The 20939-nt window shown below is 41.9% G+C and overlaps 1 protein-coding gene across 3 annotated transcripts in view; it reads left to right on the top strand.

Moving 5' to 3' along the window:
• Positions 1 to 20939, top strand: part of LOC138261609 (pre-mRNA 3'-end-processing factor FIP1-like) — a 201380-nt gene that overhangs the window by 68619 nt on the left and 111822 nt on the right. For all 3 annotated transcript variants that reach the window (XM_069210742.1, XM_069210723.1, XM_069210732.1), the window contains exons 4-6: positions 6212 to 6309; positions 10601 to 10647; positions 11039 to 11149. In XM_069210742.1, coding sequence (XP_069066843.1) covers positions 6212 to 6309; positions 10601 to 10647; positions 11039 to 11149 — 256 coding nt within the window. The remainder of the gene's footprint in view (positions 1 to 6211; positions 6310 to 10600; positions 10648 to 11038; positions 11150 to 20939) is intronic.

The following is a 20939-nucleotide window of genomic DNA, read 5'->3' on the forward strand; positions in this document are numbered from 1 at the left end:
TGGCTGAAATCAGAAAAAATTACTTTCCAGCATGATCTTTCCAACATTTGTTTTTTGGGGAATGACATATTGTCTGTTCACCGTGGGCTTGGCGCCCACCCATTGCTTGCTTATTAGTTGAGCATGTGCGTGCTGCACGAACCTACAAAATGAGGTGGGGGGCATCATAGCACCTTTTTTTCGCTTACTCTTTAGGCTTGCTACACAGCATTGGGGATGCTGTACAGCACTGCTAAAATGTTTGGCAAAGCCAAGAGGTTCCAAAGGTGAGACCTTTTGGTTTTGCCAATGCTTGTTTTTTCTCCTTTTAGTGTCAATTCTCCAAGGGAGTGAATGTTTTCTTGCTATCTCCACTTCCCCGTTTCTAGCTTCCCCTTCCACATCTCTGCAACCCAGGGCTCTTTCCATGTTGCTTCCTCCGGTCCATTCTGCTTGTTTGTAATCTTTTTTTTTTTCTACTCTCCTCCTGCTCATCAACATTTTCTGAACAGCATTAGCAAAAAGCATTGGCAGAGCCAATAGTTCTGCACTAACAAAGCCAAACAAACATTGGCAAAGCCACTAGGTCTCGGCAATCAGAGTTTTGGTGTCGTCAGTTTCTTTTAGCTGTGCTGAATAGCAGCACAGCTCATGTAATAAATGGCTCTTACCAAGCCTGCGCTGTATAGTGCAAATCGAATGTGATGGGATATTGTGTGGGATATTGCCTTTTCAGAAACTAGAGGGACACACCACACCGTAAAATAAAGCTCGAATTGAAATGCATAATACCACTTCATGCACATATTGCATCTGTTAGCTTTTTTTTTTTTTTTTTTAAACACGCACCAATATTGTTATAATAGCGTTGGTTGAGAATGCTCAAACACAAAATAAAAAGTAGCTTCTAAAAAGGAAGCAGTGAATGGACACAAGTACTTGGTACATGCTCTGGGGGAGGGCTAAACACTAGAGGAGGCATGGTGCGTGCATGCCAGGGACAAATGAGGACAAAGGATATAAGACCTCTAATGGAGTGAGCAAATGGTAAGCCTATGGGCGGGCTGAAGCCCACAGATTGAATACAACATGTCTCTTCTAGGCAGCACATGTGCTGTTTAGCTGCGACCTAAAAAGTAGACCTGTTGGCTTTACGAATGGAAGAAATGGGTGTCTCCTTATCAGCAGAACATTGGCAAGTATAGTCTGTTTTTACAAGTAGTTACAAAAATGTGGTGTATGTGCCGTGTAGGTATTTTTATAAAGCAGGACTAGCTGAGTGCAGTGAAATCAAGTACGTACTAGTGCTTTGATGCAAGTATGTTGCATTTGCATGCACAAACTGGGAGGTTAGTGTAAATAGTGCAGTGTAATACGTGATTTGTAGGAAAGGAAAGACAAGTGAGGTCTTTGAAGTGATGTCTCTTTGGATCATTCCTGAATCGCAGGAGACATTGAACCACCTGATATGGGCCAAATAAAAATAATGCAGAAGGTACCTTACTGTGGAAGTGCAGTTGTCAGTTTGCCTTGGTCATCAGGTGGCGTTTGTCAAGTATACAAGTACATGTTGTATAATTTAGTTAGTGGCTGAGATGCTTAAAGGAGATTTTCCACTTTTACTGATTTGTGACTTTTCTGCCGTGTGCAGCACTATAGAACACTTCTCTTCCCTAATATAAACTGGATGAAGTGGTACAAGCATCCATGGAAATGGGCTATAGATGGATTCCCATGGTCACAGATGGGATGGCACAGCTCTCTTTTGCCTCCTGTGGAGCTCCTCGGGCAGCATGTAGATTTGCAGTAGGGTCCACTGTTGCCTTTCCCCACGTTTTTGTTCACTTTTTTCAGCTGTTCTATGTTCTTCTGGTCTCAAAAGGAGAAGGCTTTACATTTATGCAAATGATATGTATTTGTATTTATACATTAAGCACTTCACATTAAAGATGTTGCATACTTGTTAAACCACTGTTGAGTGATGATGATGCAGTTGGGCATAAAATTATTAGTACTGAATGGAAAAAAAAACACTTGGGCTTGAGGATGGAGCTTGTTCCGACTGGAACAAATGGTACTAACTTCCAACCACTGGTGATGCGGCTGCACAGAAAGCAAGAAAAGGCAGATGTATTTATTTATTCATTTATGTAGTTACATGTAGTGTGTACATTACCTAATGGAGTTGGAGGACTTTGCATAAGAACAAAGGTAAATGAGAGGACTGATCAGACCAAAATGTGAAGCAGTGATAACAGCAGTGAGTTGCCCAAAGGCGAAAGATTTCTGTCTACACAAAATAGTTAGTTGCATGAGAAGAATGAGTAGATAGCAGCAATTACAATGGTGATTGTAGTGAAGTTAATTAATTATGACTATGTAAAAACCACACTTACACCTGACGGTACTTCAGTGCTATTTTAACTGTAGAGGATTACTTACAACAGTTCAAAATACTGTGTTATGCCAATGAAAAAAGGCAGGTTTTTAATGACTTCCTGACCAGTAACAAGATGGTTATGCTCCAAATGGAAAAAAGGTAGGGCATTCCAGAGCTTTGCGCTGGCTATTGAGAAAGCTTGGCTGCCTAACGTGGTGCAACAAAAACTGACCTTTTAAAAAACAAAAAAACAAATCTTAAATCCCGAGTTGGGAAATGCCGGGAAAGTTTACACAACAAGGGATGTACACAGTGGGCGCAGGGTACCGTATAATCTAAACAGGGCGACTTAAAAATAATTTTCTGTTTTACTGGCAGCTAATGAAAAGCTGATACGGTGGGGGTGACCAAACCAGACCGTCTCACATTGCAAATACTCCTAGCTGCCTTATTCTGCACCAGGTGAAGCTTTTGATGTCTTTCAAAGATTTAGATGCACTGAATTGCAGTATTCTAATCCTGACACAATAAAATCGTTAAAAATTTAGACATTTTGAGAGTAAGAGAATGAGTGGATAATTCTCCTTACGGTACACAATTGAATAAAACCTTTATCTACTGCTACTTTAATGTGTTCAGAAAAGATTAGTTGGACATCAAATTTGACTCCTAAATGTTTGCTACATTTCCTGGCAGTTTGCCCATCACTAGCAAACCAGAGGGCCAAAAGGACAATTATTGACGATTCGTTAAGTTTTTTTCCTCCTCCAAGACTCAACACCTTGAAGATGCTTAGGAGGAATGATGCAATACATTCTACATAGCCCCCAGGTAATAGATATAACCGAAGGACAGCAACGTCTAATCAGTGGGTTTGGCATAGTGAGGGGGTTGTGTGAAGACAATACTTGGCAGAGTAGAGAACTAGAGTGGAAGGATGGAGGAGAATAAGCAGTGAAAGGAAAAGTGAAAAGGAGAGGAAAAGGGATTGTGGGAGAACCCTAGAAAGAAAGCAGACTGCAACCAAGGAGATGGACTTGAGCCAGACAAAAAGTATCTTCGCAAAAGAAGATTTTTTCAATCAGTCTTGAATGTAGATGTTCAGGAAGTGGGACATGAACCTGGGTTAGAGTTCCAAATTCTAGAAGCACTCCCTGAAAAGGATTGCGCCGTGGTGCATTACTGTGATGGTTATGGAAGCAGAAGTAGTGATTTAGCGTTGCAAAAGTCATATGTTATGTAAACTCCTCAGTGGCAAGAACGTAGGGACCAGGATGCAGTCCCCTAGACTGTGGGCGAGGATGAAGAACAGGAGATGAATGAGACTGAGGGTTAAGCTCGCAAAATATTTAAGGACCCTAAAACACATGATTTCGGGTAGCTCAAACTTGAGTGCTTTGCAATAGTACACAAGTAGCTGTGGAGGAGTACTGAGAAGCCATGAGACTCAGCAACCAGAAGACAAAAAAGGTAAAACACACAAAGCAAGTTTACCAGGATACCAAGCTTAGTACAAGAGACCTGTGGAATTGCCTGTAGAGTAGTCAAAAGAAGAGGCACTGCACTCCGGCAAAGTGGAAGTGTGTAAACCAATATTGCTATGTCCCAGCTGAGCTGGCCATAGCTTCTCCCCTCCCCCACAGTGCGCTTTGCAGGCGGAGGCTGTAGGATTCAGGCTGCAAAATGGTCACCTGCAACTGCTGTGTGATTCAAGCAGAAGGGAATGGCCATAGTCCAATATTCCTGCATCCTTCAGCACGGTGAGTGGCACAAGTCAGGTTATGGTGCATGGTCAAAACCTAGTTTAGGCTGTGATGGAAACAACATCCAACTCCCCAGATATGGTGCGGAGGTGTATAGTGTGGTGCTGGGACAGCTGATATTTCAGCTGCCATCCTGCTTTTGTGTGTAACAGATCATCATGTAGTCCAAAGAAATCTTCTAAGAGGGAGGTTTGAAGTGAGGGTCCCCGTGGTCTGACAAAAAAAGGACAGTGTGAGCTTGTGATGGAAGTGAAGAATAAGGGTGAGACTGCAAATCCTGAAACCCTACTTAATTTTCTGCTCATGAATTCTTTATTATTAGTAAGACTGCTATTCCATTCGCTTTGGATTCAAACTTGACTGGGACTCCAAATGAATATAATTTTGAATAACACAGCTTTAATTTTAGTGTCTTTAAAGACATGTCTAGTTTTTCCAGCTAAAACTTTACTGTGTTAATTGGTTCCTATTTAGATTTGTTTCTTTCAAATGTATTGCATGTGACTATCCTGAGAATGTGGTTAAACCATGGACACTTCTTTTATTCCATCAAGTGTAAAAGTAATCTGGCAGAGACTCTGGCCACTGCACTTAAAGCATTGCACCTTTGAAGTTCTTTTTTTGTATCCAGGAATTAAAAATTACTGAGTAGTAAACCACCAAAACCATAAAACCAAGCAGAGAGTGTAATAAAAAAATGTTTGAGAACTCATATTTCACAGGCTGAGTGGAGGCTACATAGTTTGCCCTAGGAAATCCTACTGTATCGAAGCGGTTTCCATGAGCTGTTACATGAGAAATGTCTTTCAATCCTGGTCACTGTGAAGCATGCAACAGTCGTTATTTAGAGAAAACATGAAAAACCCAAATGAAAGCTCTAAAAGTTAGAGTATTTGTATGACCCCTTCCCCTCACCCCCAATAAATAGAATTGCAAGAAAATAATGGCTGGTTTCAAGAAAAATTATAACTTTTTTAAACTATTTTAATTGCCTGTACCAATTCCAGCTTTTTAGTGTCATATTTTGGGGACAATGATTTGTCAGTGTCTGTATAGGTTTTAAAGGATTTAGTGATGCAGAAAAAAGTATTTTCTAAAATTCAGACTATCAAGACACCAATAACTGAACAGTTTGTAGGAGCCTAATTACTTTTAAACCCATGCTAAGGATGTTGGCGGAGTCCTAGTGCTCTGCAGGAGCTGGTGCAGTTAGTGAATTCATCATCTAAGATAGTTTCACCCTCCCAGCAGAAACTGACAGATCCTTTGGATTGCATTGAGAGCCATGTAAACATCCAAACTACCCACATATGTTGTTATATGTACTTGTGTAGCATACATCTGCCATTGTTATGGACATAGATCTTTGTGCCCTTTTGTGTTAAGTTTATGATGTTTGCTTGGCGGGTGTATGTATGTGGGATGTCGGGCGAAGTGTCAGGTGTCCAGCTCTAGGGCTAGAGTAGTGACTAGGTAGGCCCTTGTCAGTTAATGGAAACATACACAAAGTAGCCCTTACACATTTGTAAGAACTGGTTGGCCAAACAATTGAAGTCAGTTTCCTAGTAGAGCTTTAAAACTGTGCACTATGTATCTTGAAGAAATATGCCACAAGACCCAAAATGTAGTATCATAACATTGTTTAATTGCAAGGTACATATGCTGTGTGCATGGCATCCATACGAGGTACTCACCACCAGATACCTGCCAACTCCCCCATTTACCTGCTAAGGAAAAAATGGGAATAGACTTCCCACCACACCCCCATGACCACCCAGCATTACTTTTGTTCTTTTAACTCTGAATGGGTGTTTTATTATTTCTCATAGATTACAAACAATAGCTGCCCTTGATGCTTATGACATTATATTTGTTTCTTATTCATTTATTGAATAGATTCTGGATAGCGAAGATCTTTAAAGTAGTCAGTAACTCCAATGTTCACTCCATGTCTCAATTCAGTTTTTTGCTTTACCTTCAAATTAAAAATATGTCTGGTAAGGTGTATTGAGATCTGTTTGCACATCCTTTCGGCCTCTTCCTTTTTGGCTCACGTCTACCTGACTTAATACATCTCATTTCTCATTAGGCACCGCAGAGTGACGAGGAAGACAGTGATAGTGACAGTGATGACGACGACGTGAAGGTCACCATTGGCAACATCAAGACAGGAGCGGCCTCCTACATGTATGTACTGTTTGCAGATTCATTGTGAGCACAATCTCCTCCTGTAAACTGTTACATTATGATTTCCACTATTGGCATGAATTATTAAATGGGAGATTGGAATAATGCCTCAAAAATATAGGATTGTGCATGCTGAAAGAAGGTAATTCAAGATCATCTTTCCTCAGTAATAAACCTGTATCACTCATGTGCATGTACTCACTAATGTTACCTTCTTCCACTGATATAATGTAATTTCACCTCTGATGTATTTATTTTTTACTAAGACTAAACACATTCATCTTTCAGTCTTTATATGCATGTTACACCTACCAGATATTTTAGTAATTCATGTTACCATTCTTTGTATTTTTGTAAAATCTATATTCTAGTGACTGCTATAGAATGATGTATTCTTAATAATGAAAATAATATTTCTGGCTGTTTTATGGCCCTAAAAATAATCTCACTGTTACCCAAGGTAATGTGCACTTTTTGGGGGAATCTTGAAAAGTTGAAATACGGCTTGTTATGCCAGAACTCAAATCTGTGGCCTTTAAGTTGCACCGATGTGTGCAGTGTGTTCTTACCCAGCCATCTAACATGTGTTTTCGTACCTAATAATGTTGGCTGCTCATATCTATATTTCTCTCCCTTGTTATTTACGACTTCTCAGGTTTACTACAGCCCAGGCTCTAAGTTTAGTTTTACATATGCTATTGGCAACAAACTTCACAGTTTTAGTAAAAATCAACAAAGATCACACAATAAATAATATTCCTCCCCATATTCCATTAATGGGTATTTTCCATACCCTGTGCCCGCTAGTGATTTCAAGCTAAGACTGGGCAGCATAGGGAAGTCAGCATGCCATTAACTTACCTGTTTGGCAAGCCGGCCTCCCTTCACCTAGCTCTGTACCTAAACTTGGAATATCCTCTGACAAGACTTTCTACCCTAATAAGGCTTGATTCATAGTGTTCAGTTGATTATTTATTACACCCCTTTTACAGTCCTCTTTCTTGTTGAAAGCTCTTGCTCAGAGTAGCGAATGGGGTGCAGGATAGTCTTCCACAGAAATTCAGCTTTAGTTTGATAGCATTCTGGTGGACATTCACAACCCTGTATTCTCCTTCTTGGGCTCTCTTGCAGAAATTCTCTAGTAACTTCATGTAGTTGTGGGAACTTAAGAGCATCCTAATCATTCTCCAAGTTTCTGAGCACCTTCTTCATTTTCTTATGGGCCTACTTGTTAAAAAACATAAACAAGTCTCTTAGTATGACCCCTTTCCTCAGGCTATCGAGAAGCTCTAATTTAGCTGTTATCATCAATATATTCTCTACAGTACATCTTTAGTTGGCTGGTCCATTTTGTGTGTGTGTGTGTGTGTGTGTGTGTGTGTGTGTGTGTGTGTGTGTGTGTGTGTGTGTGTGTGTGTGTGTGTGTGTGTGTGTGTGTGTGTGTGTGTGTGTGTGTGTGTGTGTGTGTGTGTGTGTGTGTGTGTGTGTGTGTGTGTGTGTGTGTGTGTGTGTGTGTGTGTGTGTGTGTGTGTGTGTGTGTGTGTGTGTGTGTGTGTGTGTGTGTGTGTGTGTGTGTGTGTGTGTGTGTGTGTGTGTGTGTGTGTGTGTGTGTGTGTGTGTGTGTGTGTGTGTGTGTGTGTGTGTGTGTGTGTGTGTGTGTGTGTGTGTGTGTGTGTGTGTGTGTGTGTGTGTGTGTGTGTGTGTGTGTGTGTGTGTGTGTGTGTGTGTGTGTGTGTGTGTGTGTGTGTGTGTGTGTGTGTGTGTGTGTGTGTGTGTGTGTGTGTGTGTGTGTGTGTGTGTGTGTGTGTATCATCCGTTCACTCACCTGGAGAAAGCTTCCAGTTTTCTTTCAATTTCTTATACTGCTTTTTTCTATTTTGTTTGTCTTCGGGGTAAAATCAGTGTGAAGTACATTTACTGATTCATGAATAGTTGTTTCTCCACACAAGCTAGGACCATTGACAGGAAAGTTCTCTGAAAGTTTTTCCTTGAGTCTCTCAGATATGGTGTTTGAAGTAATCCTCTGGGTCTTCATCTGCATTGCTTTTAGCCGTCAGTAACTCTAGCAAGATTGCGGCTGTGCCATCCTCCAGTTGTCACTGCATACCTTGTCCACTGCATGTCAGCGCAGGTATTGTATCCCTATAACACTGCTTTCATTTGTTTTTTGAGTACATGGAGTACAGGCTTTCAGGAATACAGGCTTTCTGACAGTAGAGAACTCCAAACGCACTCCATATACCAGGAATCCTTTGGGTACATCATGGATGGAAGGTATGGAGGAAGTTCTGAAATTGCTTCCTCCGTTTTCTTTCTTCAGTATATTTTGCTATGAAGTTCCTCATTCCTTCTTCTGGACAACATTCCTGCCGAGCATAGTTAAATAGGCCTTCCTCTTGCAAACATCATATTTACAGATTTGAACAGGACCCTTTCTAAAGCCTAATGCCACTTGAACCTTATACTTACATATACAGCCTAGTTACAGTTTTGACACTTTGCTCTCTCATCTCTTTTGATTCATTTTGGAAACGCCTACAGCACTGCTTGCTTCCTAAATGAAGAGCAGTAGTATCTGGATCTGATTCACTTCTTCAAAGTGCTATAAAGCTGTATGCGGAATCACTCACTTTAACATAACCAATATGTTCTGGTCTTGGTGCAGCTTGTGAACAATAAAATGGGACAATTTTAGAGAGTACAAAGGTTTTCTTCCAATAACTCTGTGAATTACTTTTTAAAACTTGATATGCTTCACAAACTGCGTAGAGGATTATAAAGGTCAGGAAAAAATTGCAGAAACAAATGTCCCAAAAGTGGAATTTGCAACTTGTCCTCCGTGCTTAAAGTCGGTGTCTGCATCTCCCCCCCTTGCCCTCCTCCTCAGATTGGTCCCCTTCATGGCAGGAGCCGCTTCATGAAAAATTATTCCATGACAGCAACTCCCCCCATGCTTTGGTGAACCATTGATGCCAGAGAGCTTAGAATAGTAGCTGCTAGAGAGCACAGGGTGGCAGCTGTTGATGGAAGTGAGGTGGCATTTGCTGTGGCTTATAGAATGATGGCTTATGGAGCAGTACAGCAAGATGTGTTGTGTGCTAAGGTAGCATGGGAACAGCATCATCTGGAGCTCCTGAATTGTAGCTGCTATATGAATATTGACTATTTTGAATAGCAGTGCACAGTAGAGTCACAGTTCTGCCATTTTGAACTTTACCAGCTACCTTTCCCCAGGTAGCATAATCTGAAAACGGAAACTGTAGAAATCAATATTATGTCTTAATTCCTCAAGTGCAGTCTGCCCCTCACAGGAGGGACACTAGATAAGTAAACACACGCTACTTCAACTCTATATCATGCAAAATGTTTTTTAATGAAAGTGTTTTCTCAACTGTTGCAGAACACATGAAATAGTGGACTGCTAGAAAACTCTGTTACAGACAAGGACTGTCCACATCTGTTGAAAACAATGTGAAAATATACAGGAACAACTTCAAATTTGTGGGAAAAAGGAGGAAGTATTTCCTAAAATACAACAAAATATTAGTAATTCATGTTTCTTCGGGTTGAGCTTAAAATACTTCATCAGTCTGTACTCACTCTATTTATTTTCAGAATGACTTACTGTTTAGAGAATAAACTAGATGAAATATTAACTGCCCTGTGCCCTTCAGCAACATCTTTTCAGCAGTTCCCTTAAACCTCTTCCAGCCCCACATATCTCTCTCAGCAGTTGTTAACCGGCTTTATATGTTTCCAAGCAAGCAGTGTTCAGACACAGGTTATATGAGTCATTGAGCTCAGATTGTAGTTCAACTGAACTGCTATTAAAAGGAATGCTTCCATCCATCAGTGCCTGCGTTGTTGCTACAGCTATGGCAATGCCTCCTTGACCACAGGTGGTTCCTCATCCGTAATGATGTTTCTACACAATTGAAATGTCAGGCAACAATAGAAAATCAGTTGTAATTTCAACAATCTGGAGAAAATATTCAAACTGTTTAAAAATCTGCAAGGAACGAAGTTGTCAGTGCAAAAAACCTGTGCCGGAGATTTGGAGACTATACTTATAGCCCAAATTTATTGCTGTTATTTTGTTCATTAATCATGTGGCTTAATCATACTCTTGTGTGATCCTTCTTTGAAATGTTGTGTTGCTTAACATAACCTTTAAACGCATTATGAAAATACAAATGTCAGCTGAAAAACAAAATCCCTTAGGCATTGTTTGGCTCTCAAAGTGCATCATTTTGAATGACTGTTAGTCAAGGTTTTTTTATTTTTCTTCCAGGGCTACAAATTTCAAAACTGGCAGAGGGTATGGTGGGTCCATTTCAGGTATGTATGTCTTTTTGTGATTTCAGTGTGTTCTTAATCGAAGATTTCCACAGTAAAATTTTCGCAAATCTGCTTGTCCTTAGAGAAACCCAGACGAGGGTCAATGAGTTATGCACAGTCCAATAATGTGGATTGTTTCTTTCTATACCAAGAAATGGCAGGATGAAACAGAACACTTAAAGTTGAATGCTGCAAGCCTATTCGCCGTAGAGAGATCATGCTGTAAAATTGTCCAGTGATAGATTCTATTTCTCCATTTTTATGAACCTAACCTCAGAGGGAAATAACACGTTATTAAGATGGCTTTGTTATGAATGAATGAAGCTCCAGTCTTGTTAAGAACATTTGCTAATAAGAAATCATTTAATGGTTAACGTGTTATTTTTTTCAGCCAAGTTCCAGCCAAAAGGCATAGATCTTGATGCGCCTGGAAACATAAACGGATTACCAGTGATAGAGGTGGATTTGGATTCGTTTGAAGAAAAGCCTTGGCGGAAGCCTGGTAAGACCTCTGGGAAGTTGGTTGAAATTGAGTAGTGAGCAGCATCTTGTCATGCAAATGTTTCTAATCAGCAAACTATAATACGCACCGTAAGGTTGTGGGGCCTTTCTATAAGAAGAAAATAAGAAGCACAGGTATTTCGAGACAAAAATGTTTTAAGGCGTGAACAGCGAAGTGGTTGAATCCAGCCCCACAAGTGTGGTGATAGAACTCAGAGCAAGGTTCTTCTGTTGTTTTTGCAGCATAATCCTTTTTTGAAGGTTTGGGAGTGATCTTCAACAGTGATTTGTAAACTCTGAACACAAGTTTGAATATACTCCAACCAGTAACCAAGAGCTAGTGGATACTTCTACAGATGGAAGAGAAAAGAGGTTGTATGTATTATGGAAGTACTAGGGAGCTCTACATTTGTTTGCTCCCATTTTGTGCACTTCCAATCCACTCAGTAATACCCATTGAGTAAGTGCACATTTTGTACCTCTTCAGTGCACAGAAAGCATTCTCTCAGTTGCATGAGAGCTTGGCTCGGTGTCAATGAGTCTCAGGTGGCACGACAGTGATTGAATCTTCATCGGGGACATCAGCAGTGCTTGGTCCACGGGAGGCACTGATGTAACAGCAAGGCACACAGTAGGCAAATGTTCGAAGAGACCCCATACACAGCGGAAGACTGGTTGCCCGCACCATAGGACTGGTCGGAAAGACAATGACCAATCACGCTCCAACTCTTCCAGCAACGAAGCATTAAAGACCTGAACCATGCGTTCACAGCACAGTTGAGCTGGTGGCAGTGGCTCCATTGCTTCGCGTAGCTGGAAAGACACAACCGCTGCGAATCAGAAGTATTCCGCCTATTAATGCCAAAATTATTGGGAAGCCACCAAACACACTAGAAAAGAGTGAATGGATGGCCGATGAAATGACTCCAAAGACAGTCTGGAAGATGGACACAAATCCAGACCGAACAGCCTTAAAGAAATGGACAATCCCCTTAGTGCTCGAAGCGTTCTCTCCAAAGTGCTTGGGGAAGTTGGTATTTAATAGGGATTGTATCTCAGCTGATGATCTCGCTACCTGGGGAGCATATGTCTCTCTGGCTGATGTCAAGGCGAGTTTTTGGAACAGTAGCGCCTTTAGTCTGCTCAGCTTGTCATAATTTACATTAGTAGTATCAATGTGGGGCCACTTTTATCTCTTGTGTGGGGAGGAATAAAACTTGTCCTCACATGTAACGACTTTAGAGACTGAAATTGCGTAAGCAATTCCTGGTCGCATGCCGCAACAGCTTTGGTCGCTCAGCACTACGTAACTTCCATTCAAAAGTACATGAAATGCTGGTCAAATCTAAGGGACAGGAGTACCCTTCCGAGAACCGTCCAAGTTTGCAACCCCCGCATTGCAAAGGCCGTGAAGGGACACCTGCTTGCAGCTCATTGAAAGACAGTAGTCTAACATTTGCTTCTGCTTGAAAGACCTCTGTTTCCCCTTTCAGACATTTGTATTCAAAGGGCAACTCCCACTCTTCTTTAATATAGCTATTGCCTAGCTGGTCGTACCTGCCCACGGCAAGATGTTTCAGGCATTTCGAAAATCGAAAAGTGGAAATGGGCAGATTAATAATGCCATGTAGGAGCCATACTGTGGACGGACTTTCTGCCACTGTGAAAGGCAACTTCTCTAACTTTTCTATGTGAAGCATGATGAAACTCGCTTCCCTTTTAGCCATTGTCCGTTGTTCCTTGGATAAGTTAAGAGCAGGAAACAAGTCACTACTGTTAATGTACTTCCATGGAACGCGGCCATTTTTCAAAGTCTGTAAAGTCCAACCTAACTGTATGGTGGAACACAGCTGACTTTGCCCATGATATAAAAGGGACATGTCCGTCTGAATGATATCGATCGCAGACAACACTATGTTTGTTAGGTAATAAATCCTGTTGGACAGAGTATTCATGCGGTTGTCGACAACTGCTAACGCCTTTTATAAGTTTTCCTTATCTATCTGCCTTAAACGTGCAGCAGCTTCTATCTGAGAAAGCATCCAGATCTCATTATATATGGCATAGATAAATCTTTTAGAGCGTGGCTTTCTAGGACCTAACAAAGTCCTGCAAGTCTGGATCTTTAGAAAGAGTGTTAAGATGTTCCTTAACTGCGGCTAAAGTGTTAGTCTGTACCCATTGTTGGCACAGTTTACCCACACTGTATGTTGTAACTATACCTGTGTGATGACCTGAGACAAGGCGAGGGTCGGGCCAGCTAATTTTGAAACCCCCTGAGGAATTCACATAACATGCCTGACACCCATTTGTGTCTATTGGCCAAATTAAACACCCGCCAAGGCTGGAAAGTGAAGAGTTATAGGTACCAGCCTGAACCTTTGCATTTAGTTCTTCCTCTGTGACATTCAGGAAGTATTGCCAATTATTAAACTTTGCCGGTGTGGGGATACTGGGCATGTTCACTTCCTTTATTTTCGCTAGTCCCAGACACGATGTCTGTTAAATGGTATCATTTAAAAAGGTTGTTTGTGCAGGAATCAGGCACATTCTAAATAAAGCTTCCCTACCCTCTATTTGCCAATCTTGTGTTCCCTATACACTCTTTAAATTAATACTGTTCCTCCAGTATTCGTAACCTTCAACTGCAAGACTGAAAACAAAGGAATCTGAATAAATCAGTTTTGTATCATTTAGCAACATTTTCCTAATTTTTGAAGAAGGTAATTTGAAATAATATGACTGGATGTTTTGTGTCATGCACAGAAAAATAAGTAAATTTATCTGAATAACGTTTTGGGCTCCCCACAGGAGGTGGTGAACAGTGTTCCCACTGTGTGTAGTTAAATACTCGTCTATGTCTAGTAGCACTGTGCATGTAGTAATGTCCCCAGTTGTTATAGCCGAACACTTCCCCATAATTCTTTGTATTTGTGTATTCATAATCAGTTTCAAACACTGAATAGTCCTTCATTTCAGTTAACATAGAAACAACTGTCTGGACATCCCAACCATCAGATACAACACCAGGTGTAAATACATCAGTCATAAAATTTTGAAGACATATGGAATTTGAATGACCTCAGTGGGCCTGTATATATCAAATGGAACGTTGTCCCACACAAACCCATCAGGAATAGGTACAGCTGAAATGTTCACAAGGGACAAGTCTCTTCGGACCTTATGTGAGGAATGATATGGAGTTAAGAATTCATCCACAGGCTCAAAAAAAGAGCGTTGAAAAAGGTAAGGCCCATTTATAAGCTAAAAGAAAAGTCACAAAACAAATCAATAGAAATAATGCAAAAAATGTCCAGCAGAACCATATATAGTTCCATGGGTGAATTAAATAGTTTTTTTTAACCCCTTCTGTGCCTTGGACGAGGTGATCTCGTCCAAGGCACCGGTACCCACACCACCCAGTCATGGATGGAAGGGGAATGCAAAGCATTTCTCTTCCAATCACGTGGAGGAGGCCAGAGAGGGTTCAAAGGGAAGGAAATTGATTCCTTCCCTTTGAAGTCTCTCTCAGCATTTCAAAAGCCGGATTGTAAAGCAATCCGGCTTTTGAAATGCCCACTAGACACCAGGGATTTATTTTGAAATTGGAAATTGGCATAAGGGAGCGACCCCTTGGCAAGGGTTGCTCCCAGGGGGGGCATTTCTTTTTAAGGCCTTTTCTGCCCACCCTGGCACCAGGGATAATTTTTTTGTTGTTTTGTTTTTGTTTTATTTTAGTTTTTAGAGGTGGGGAGGGTTACTCCTCTAGGGGGCAAATTACATTTAGGCCATTTCTGCCCCCCTTGGGGTCAGATTGGCCTATTTTTATGAGGCCAATCTGCCCCGAAGGGGGACAGAAACCACTTGACACCAGGGAGTTTTTTGTTTTTTTTACGTGGATTTCACGCAAGGGGAGCAACCCCTTAGGCAAGGGTTGTTCCCCTGGGGGGCAAATTTATTTTAGGCCATTTGCCCTGGGGGGCAGATCAGCCTATTTTAATTAGGCCGATCTGCCCCAGAAACCACTAGGCACCGGGGATTTTTTGTTGTTGTTTTACAGATGGTGAGCGACCCCTTAGGCAAGGGTCGCTCCCCTGGGGCGCAAATTGTGTTTAGACCATTGCCCTTGGGGGCAGATCGGCCATTTTTTGTTAGGCCAATCTGCCCCCATGGGGGCAGTAACCACTTAGGCACCAGGGATTGGTGTGTGTGTGTATGTGTGTGTTTTCTTTAGGGAGGCAGCCCCTTGGGTAAGTGTCACTCCCCATGGGAGCACATTACTGTTGCCCATATCTGCCCCCCATTGGGGGCAGTTGGACCTATTTTTGGAAGGCCCATCTGCCCCAAGGGGGGGGCAGAAAGCCCACCAGAGGCCAGGGAAGTTTTTTTTTTTCTCCAAAAATAAGAGGGTAGGGGTATGGCCATACCCCCACCCCAAATAAATGGGGCCAAAGTTGTTCTGCCCACTAGTGGGCAGATGGGGCAATTACCCCTGATCCGCACCCGGGGGGGGGGGCAGAAAGTCTACTAGATGCCAGGGAATTTTAAAAAACAAAAAATATTGGGGTGGTGGCTACCAACTAGTATGGGCCTGGTTACGCCCCCACCTCAACTGAAGGGGGTAGCAGTCTTTCAACTCTCCCCCGCACTCTAAAACATCTTATCCCACAGCAAGCAAGAAGGCATTTGATTATTTTGGGTTTTAGTTTTATATTTGGGCCATGAGAACTTGGCTTACTCTCAGAATCGTTCCACTTGGAATGGTGAGGGCTGCACTTTATGGACTTTGGGACGCTGCCATGTAGAAAAATCCACAAGACCTAGACACATCTGAAAACTAAACATCTGGGTGATTCCAGACTGGTGTGTTTCACATGCACCCCGCACCATTTTTGTACCCACAATCCCCTGCAAACCTCCAACTTTGCTGGAAATCACACATTTTTCCCACGTTTTTGTGATGGAACCTTCCGGAATCTGCAGAAATCCACAACATTCCTACCACCCAGCATTGTCTCATCTATACCGATAAAAATTCTGCTGCACTTCTCAGCCTAAAAATGTTTTTTTGCAAACTGCCCTTTTGGACCTCCTTTGTTCCCCCTCAATATCAACATGTTTTTGGCTCTTCCCTTTCACAAGCACTTGGCCCACGTACACAAATGAGGTATAATTTTTACCAGGAGACTGAAGGGAACATTGGGTGGTATGAAATGTGTCCCAGTGCGGTGATCCCACACAGAAATGTGGAAAAAAAATTGATTTTTTAGCTAAATTTGAGGTTTGCTGAGGATTCTGGGTAGGAAAACATTGGGGGATCCACGCAAGTCACACCTCACTGGACTCCCTCGGGTGTCTAGTTTTCAGAAATGTCTGGGTTTGGTAGGTTTCCCTAGAAGGCTACTGAGCCCAGGACCAAAAACGCAGGCGCCCCCCTGCAAAAACAGGTCGTTTTGTATTTGATAATTTTGATGTGTCCACGTTGTGTTTTGATCCATTTCCTTTCATGGGCTCTAGGCCTACCCACACAAGTGAGGTACCATTTTTATCGGGAGACTTGGGGGAACGCTGGGTGGAAGGAAATTTGTGGCTTCTCTCTGATTCCAGAACTTTCTGTCACCGAAATGTGAGGAAAACGTGTTAGTTTAAGCCACATTTTGAGGTTTGCAAAGGATTCTGGGTAACAGAACCTGTTCAGAGCCCCAAAAGTCACCCCATCTTGGATTCCCCTAGGTCTCTAGTTTGCAAAAATGCACAGGTTTGGTAGGTTTCCCTAGGTGCCGGCTGAGCTAGAGGCCAAAATCTACAGGTAGGCACTTTGCAAAAAAACACCTCTGTTTTCTGCCAAAAAATGGGATGTACCCACGTTGTGTTTTGGGGCATTTCCTGTCGCGGGAGCTAGGCTTACCCACACAAGTGAGGTATCATTTTTATCGGGAGACTTGGGGGAACATAGGATAGCAAAACAAGTGTTATTGCCCCTTGTCTTTCTCTACATTTTGTACTTCCAAATATAAGAGAGTGTGTAAAAAAGATGCCTATTTGAGAAATGCGCTGTAATTCACATACTAGTATGGGCACCCCGGAATTCAGAGATGTGCAAATAACCACTGCTCCTCAACACCTTATCTTGTGCCCATTTTGGAAATACAAAGGTTTTCTTGATAGCTATTTTTCACTCTTTATATTTCAGCAAATAAATTGCTGTATACCCAGTATAGAATGAAAACCCACTGCAGGGTGCAGCTCATTTATTGTCTCTGGGTACCTAGGGTTCTTGATGAACCTACAAGCCCTATATATCCCCGCAACCAGAAGAGTCCAGCAGACGTAACGGTAAATTGCTTTAAAAAATCTGACATTGCAGAAATAAGTTACAGAGTAAAACGTAGAGAAAAATTGCTGTTTTTTTCACCTCTATTTCAATATTTTGTTTTTTCAGTTGTTATTTTCTGTAGAAAACCTTTGCAGGATCTACACAAATTACCCCTTGCTGAATTCAGAATGTTGTCTACTTTTCAGAAATGTTTAGGTTTCTGGGATCCAGCATTGGTTTCACGCCCATTTCTGTCACTGACTGGAAGGAGGCTGAAAGCACAAAAAAATCATAAAAATGGGGTATGTCCCTGTAAAATGCCAAAATTGTGTTGAAACATTTGGGTTTTCTGATTCAAGACTGCCTGTTCCTGAAAGCTGGGAAGCTGGTGATTGTAGCACCGCAAACCCTTTGTTGATGCCATTTTCAGGGAAAAAAACACAAGCCTTCTTCTGCAGCCCCTTTTTCCCATTGTTTTGAAAATAAAACGAAATTTTCACTGTATTTTGGCTAATTTCTTGGCCTCCTTCAGGGGAACCCACAAAGTCTGGGTACCTGTAGAATCCCTAGGGTGTTGGGGAAAAAAGGACGCAAATTTGGCGTGTGTAGCTTATGTGGACAAAAACTTATGAGGGCCTAAGTGCGAACTATTTAAAATAGGCAAAAAAAGGCCTGGCACAGGAGGGGGGAAGGCCTGGCAGCGAAGGGGTTAAGCAATAAATACACCTTACGCGTCTTTGAAGCATTTTCAATCACAGGAGTGGATGAGTCTGAAGAAAAGTCATCAATGTCGATTAAATACCCAGAAGCAGTCTCTGCAAACACAGGAGCAAGTGCATTACCGGGCGATGGATCCACTTTGCGTGGAGGCTCATAGTAGAAGGTGTTTTCAGTCTGTGTTGTGTTGGTGTAGAAAACAGCCACATTTTGGACAGGTGTTGTTGTCGAAGTGGTAACTGGAATCAGCAAGAGCTCATTTTCCGCCCTCCCCACGGTTGAGGAGGTATTTGTAACATCGTTGGACATTGTTGTGTAGTCCGAAGTAGTGTTGTTATTTCTGCTTTGAAGGGGTATATCCTGTTGGATAGTGAGAGAACTACCCAAGGGACCCCTGGGTCTACTGTGCAGGATCAGTCACATGGTGAAGTTTGACATCATCAATGGAAATTAATCTGTTTGCTTTGGAACCAGGCAGCGCTGGTAAGATGACAGTTCTGGTACCTTGTACTCCCAAGACGGGGACCAATGCTCTGTAGGATTAACCTAATTCCTTCTTCACATCGATCTTCTCACAAACCAGATCCCCGACTTTAGGAATCCAGCCAATTGAAGTTGTTGGTAAATCCCTTATTCCTAAAGTGGCAGCACTGGTGGATGATTTATCATCACGAAATTGCTAAAGCTCCTGTAAAACAGTGAGACGTTCATTGATGTCAAAAGGTGTGTCTGCTGCCACCAAACCAGGGACAGCAAGATCTGGGACATACATAGGTATCCTAAAGAGAACCTCATAGGGAGTGCGTCACCTCAAGGACCGTCTTGGCAGATTATTGAGTGCTTTCTGGACCCCATTAGGTGATGAAGCCAACTGCGGCCAGAATCTAACACTCTAGCTGTTAAGGACTGCTTTAGATCACGATTCCTCCTCTCAACGACCAAATTTGCCTCGGGATGGTATGGTGAGGAGTAATGGTGTTCAACACCCATCGTCCCATGGTGTTCCTGAATGCCTTAGAGGCAAATGCAAGGCCCTGGTCCGAATGGAATGCTGCAACCGCATATGTACCAGTAAAGATCAGTAGGTCTTTTATAACAGTTCGAGCGTCAGCCAACGCTGAGGCCATATCCACAGGAATCTAGAACAAGAATATACAGTGACTAAGATGTAGTTGTATGCACCATCAGGTTGAAGGGGACCGCAATGGTCAATCTACACACACTATAGTGGCGTATTGGACACTACGAGGGATGTCTGCGGTGGGCATTTGATGTTGGAGCCCTTAATTTGCTGGCAACTGTCACAACAAGGTACAGGCCTGCCCACCAGAAGCATTTCTGTAAGAGCGTTACTGTGTCCAAAATACCAGCATGAGCAGAAGCGACACCCTCAAGCGCTGCTTTTATGAGCTCTAATCTCTGGTCTTGGTTGGGGATCGCTCGATCTCCAACCCCAGTGTTGAAAAGATGATGATTGGATCAAGAAGGTATGAAATCTGGTCCTTTATTGAAGCATCCCATCCACAGCCAACTACACTCTCCTCCTCTCAGCTCTGCTCTCATCAAACCTTCCTAACATTCCATATTCTACATGATGTCAGACTATGACATCAGCCTGAGAGCAGAGCAAAGAGAACAATCTACATTAATATTACAATTGATTATATACCACACACCTTCCCCCTAAAATAAAAATGCTCAGACTACAATATACAAAGATTGGAAGAAATAACAATAGAACAGATAACAAAATACAATACATTGAAACACTAACCTTAACAATTTCCAATGAATTTTACAATTCTATTAAAATTCCATATTCTACCATCTTTTATCTTCACGGCATTCCTGAATAATTTAATAACTTCAAAAGGTCCTTGAAATTTACTCTTGCCTTTACTCAATGTTGGTTTTTTGATCAATACCTGATCTCCAACCTCTATGTCAAGCTCACACACTCCCTTCTTGTGGTCATAATACAATTTCCTTTTTCGTACCTTTTCACTCTCATGCACATTCTTCTCATCCATTATGTTTTGATCATTTACATCCTTCCTCCAATACACCCATGCAGGTGCAAGTGACGTGTTAGCCTTCCGACCTCTGAACAGTTCGAAAGGAACCTTTCCTGTTGTAGAATGGGGAGTCATCCTATAAGCATATAGGAATTCTTTTAGACCTTCCTTCCAGTCTCTATTTGAAGCACTCTCTAGTTGTATACATTCTTTCACACACCTATTAAATCTTTCAACGATTCCATTTCCTTCGGGATGGTAAAGAGAACATCTTTTGTGCTTTATACCAGACATCTCAAGATACTCACTCATCTCTCTCGAAACAAACTGCGGTCCATTATCAGTGACAATAGTATCAGGGAAACCCTCACGTCCAAAAATGTCCTTGAGAAACTCAATTATTCTCCTGGTTTCTGTACTGTGATATATACCTATCTCTGCCCATCTAGAACAATGATCAATGAGCACTAACAAATAAGTGACACCACCCCTACCATGTAACGGGCCCACAATGTCCACCGCAATTTCTTGCCATGGTTTTAGTGGCATGTCTCTTACACACATTGGAGGTACTCTTGTTTTATAAACTTTGTCACTATTGCAACATTCAATACATTCTCTCACAACCCTCTCCACACTCAAATCCATTCCTGGCCACCAATAATCCAGACGAATTCTGGCCTTTGTTCTGCTCATACCTTGATGACCAACATGCCCAAGATTAACAACTCTATCTCTCAAAA

This window comes from Pleurodeles waltl, chromosome 2_1, assembly GCF_031143425.1.
Source record: "Pleurodeles waltl isolate 20211129_DDA chromosome 2_1, aPleWal1.hap1.20221129, whole genome shotgun sequence".
NCBI lineage: Eukaryota > Metazoa > Chordata > Amphibia > Caudata > Salamandridae > Pleurodeles > Pleurodeles waltl.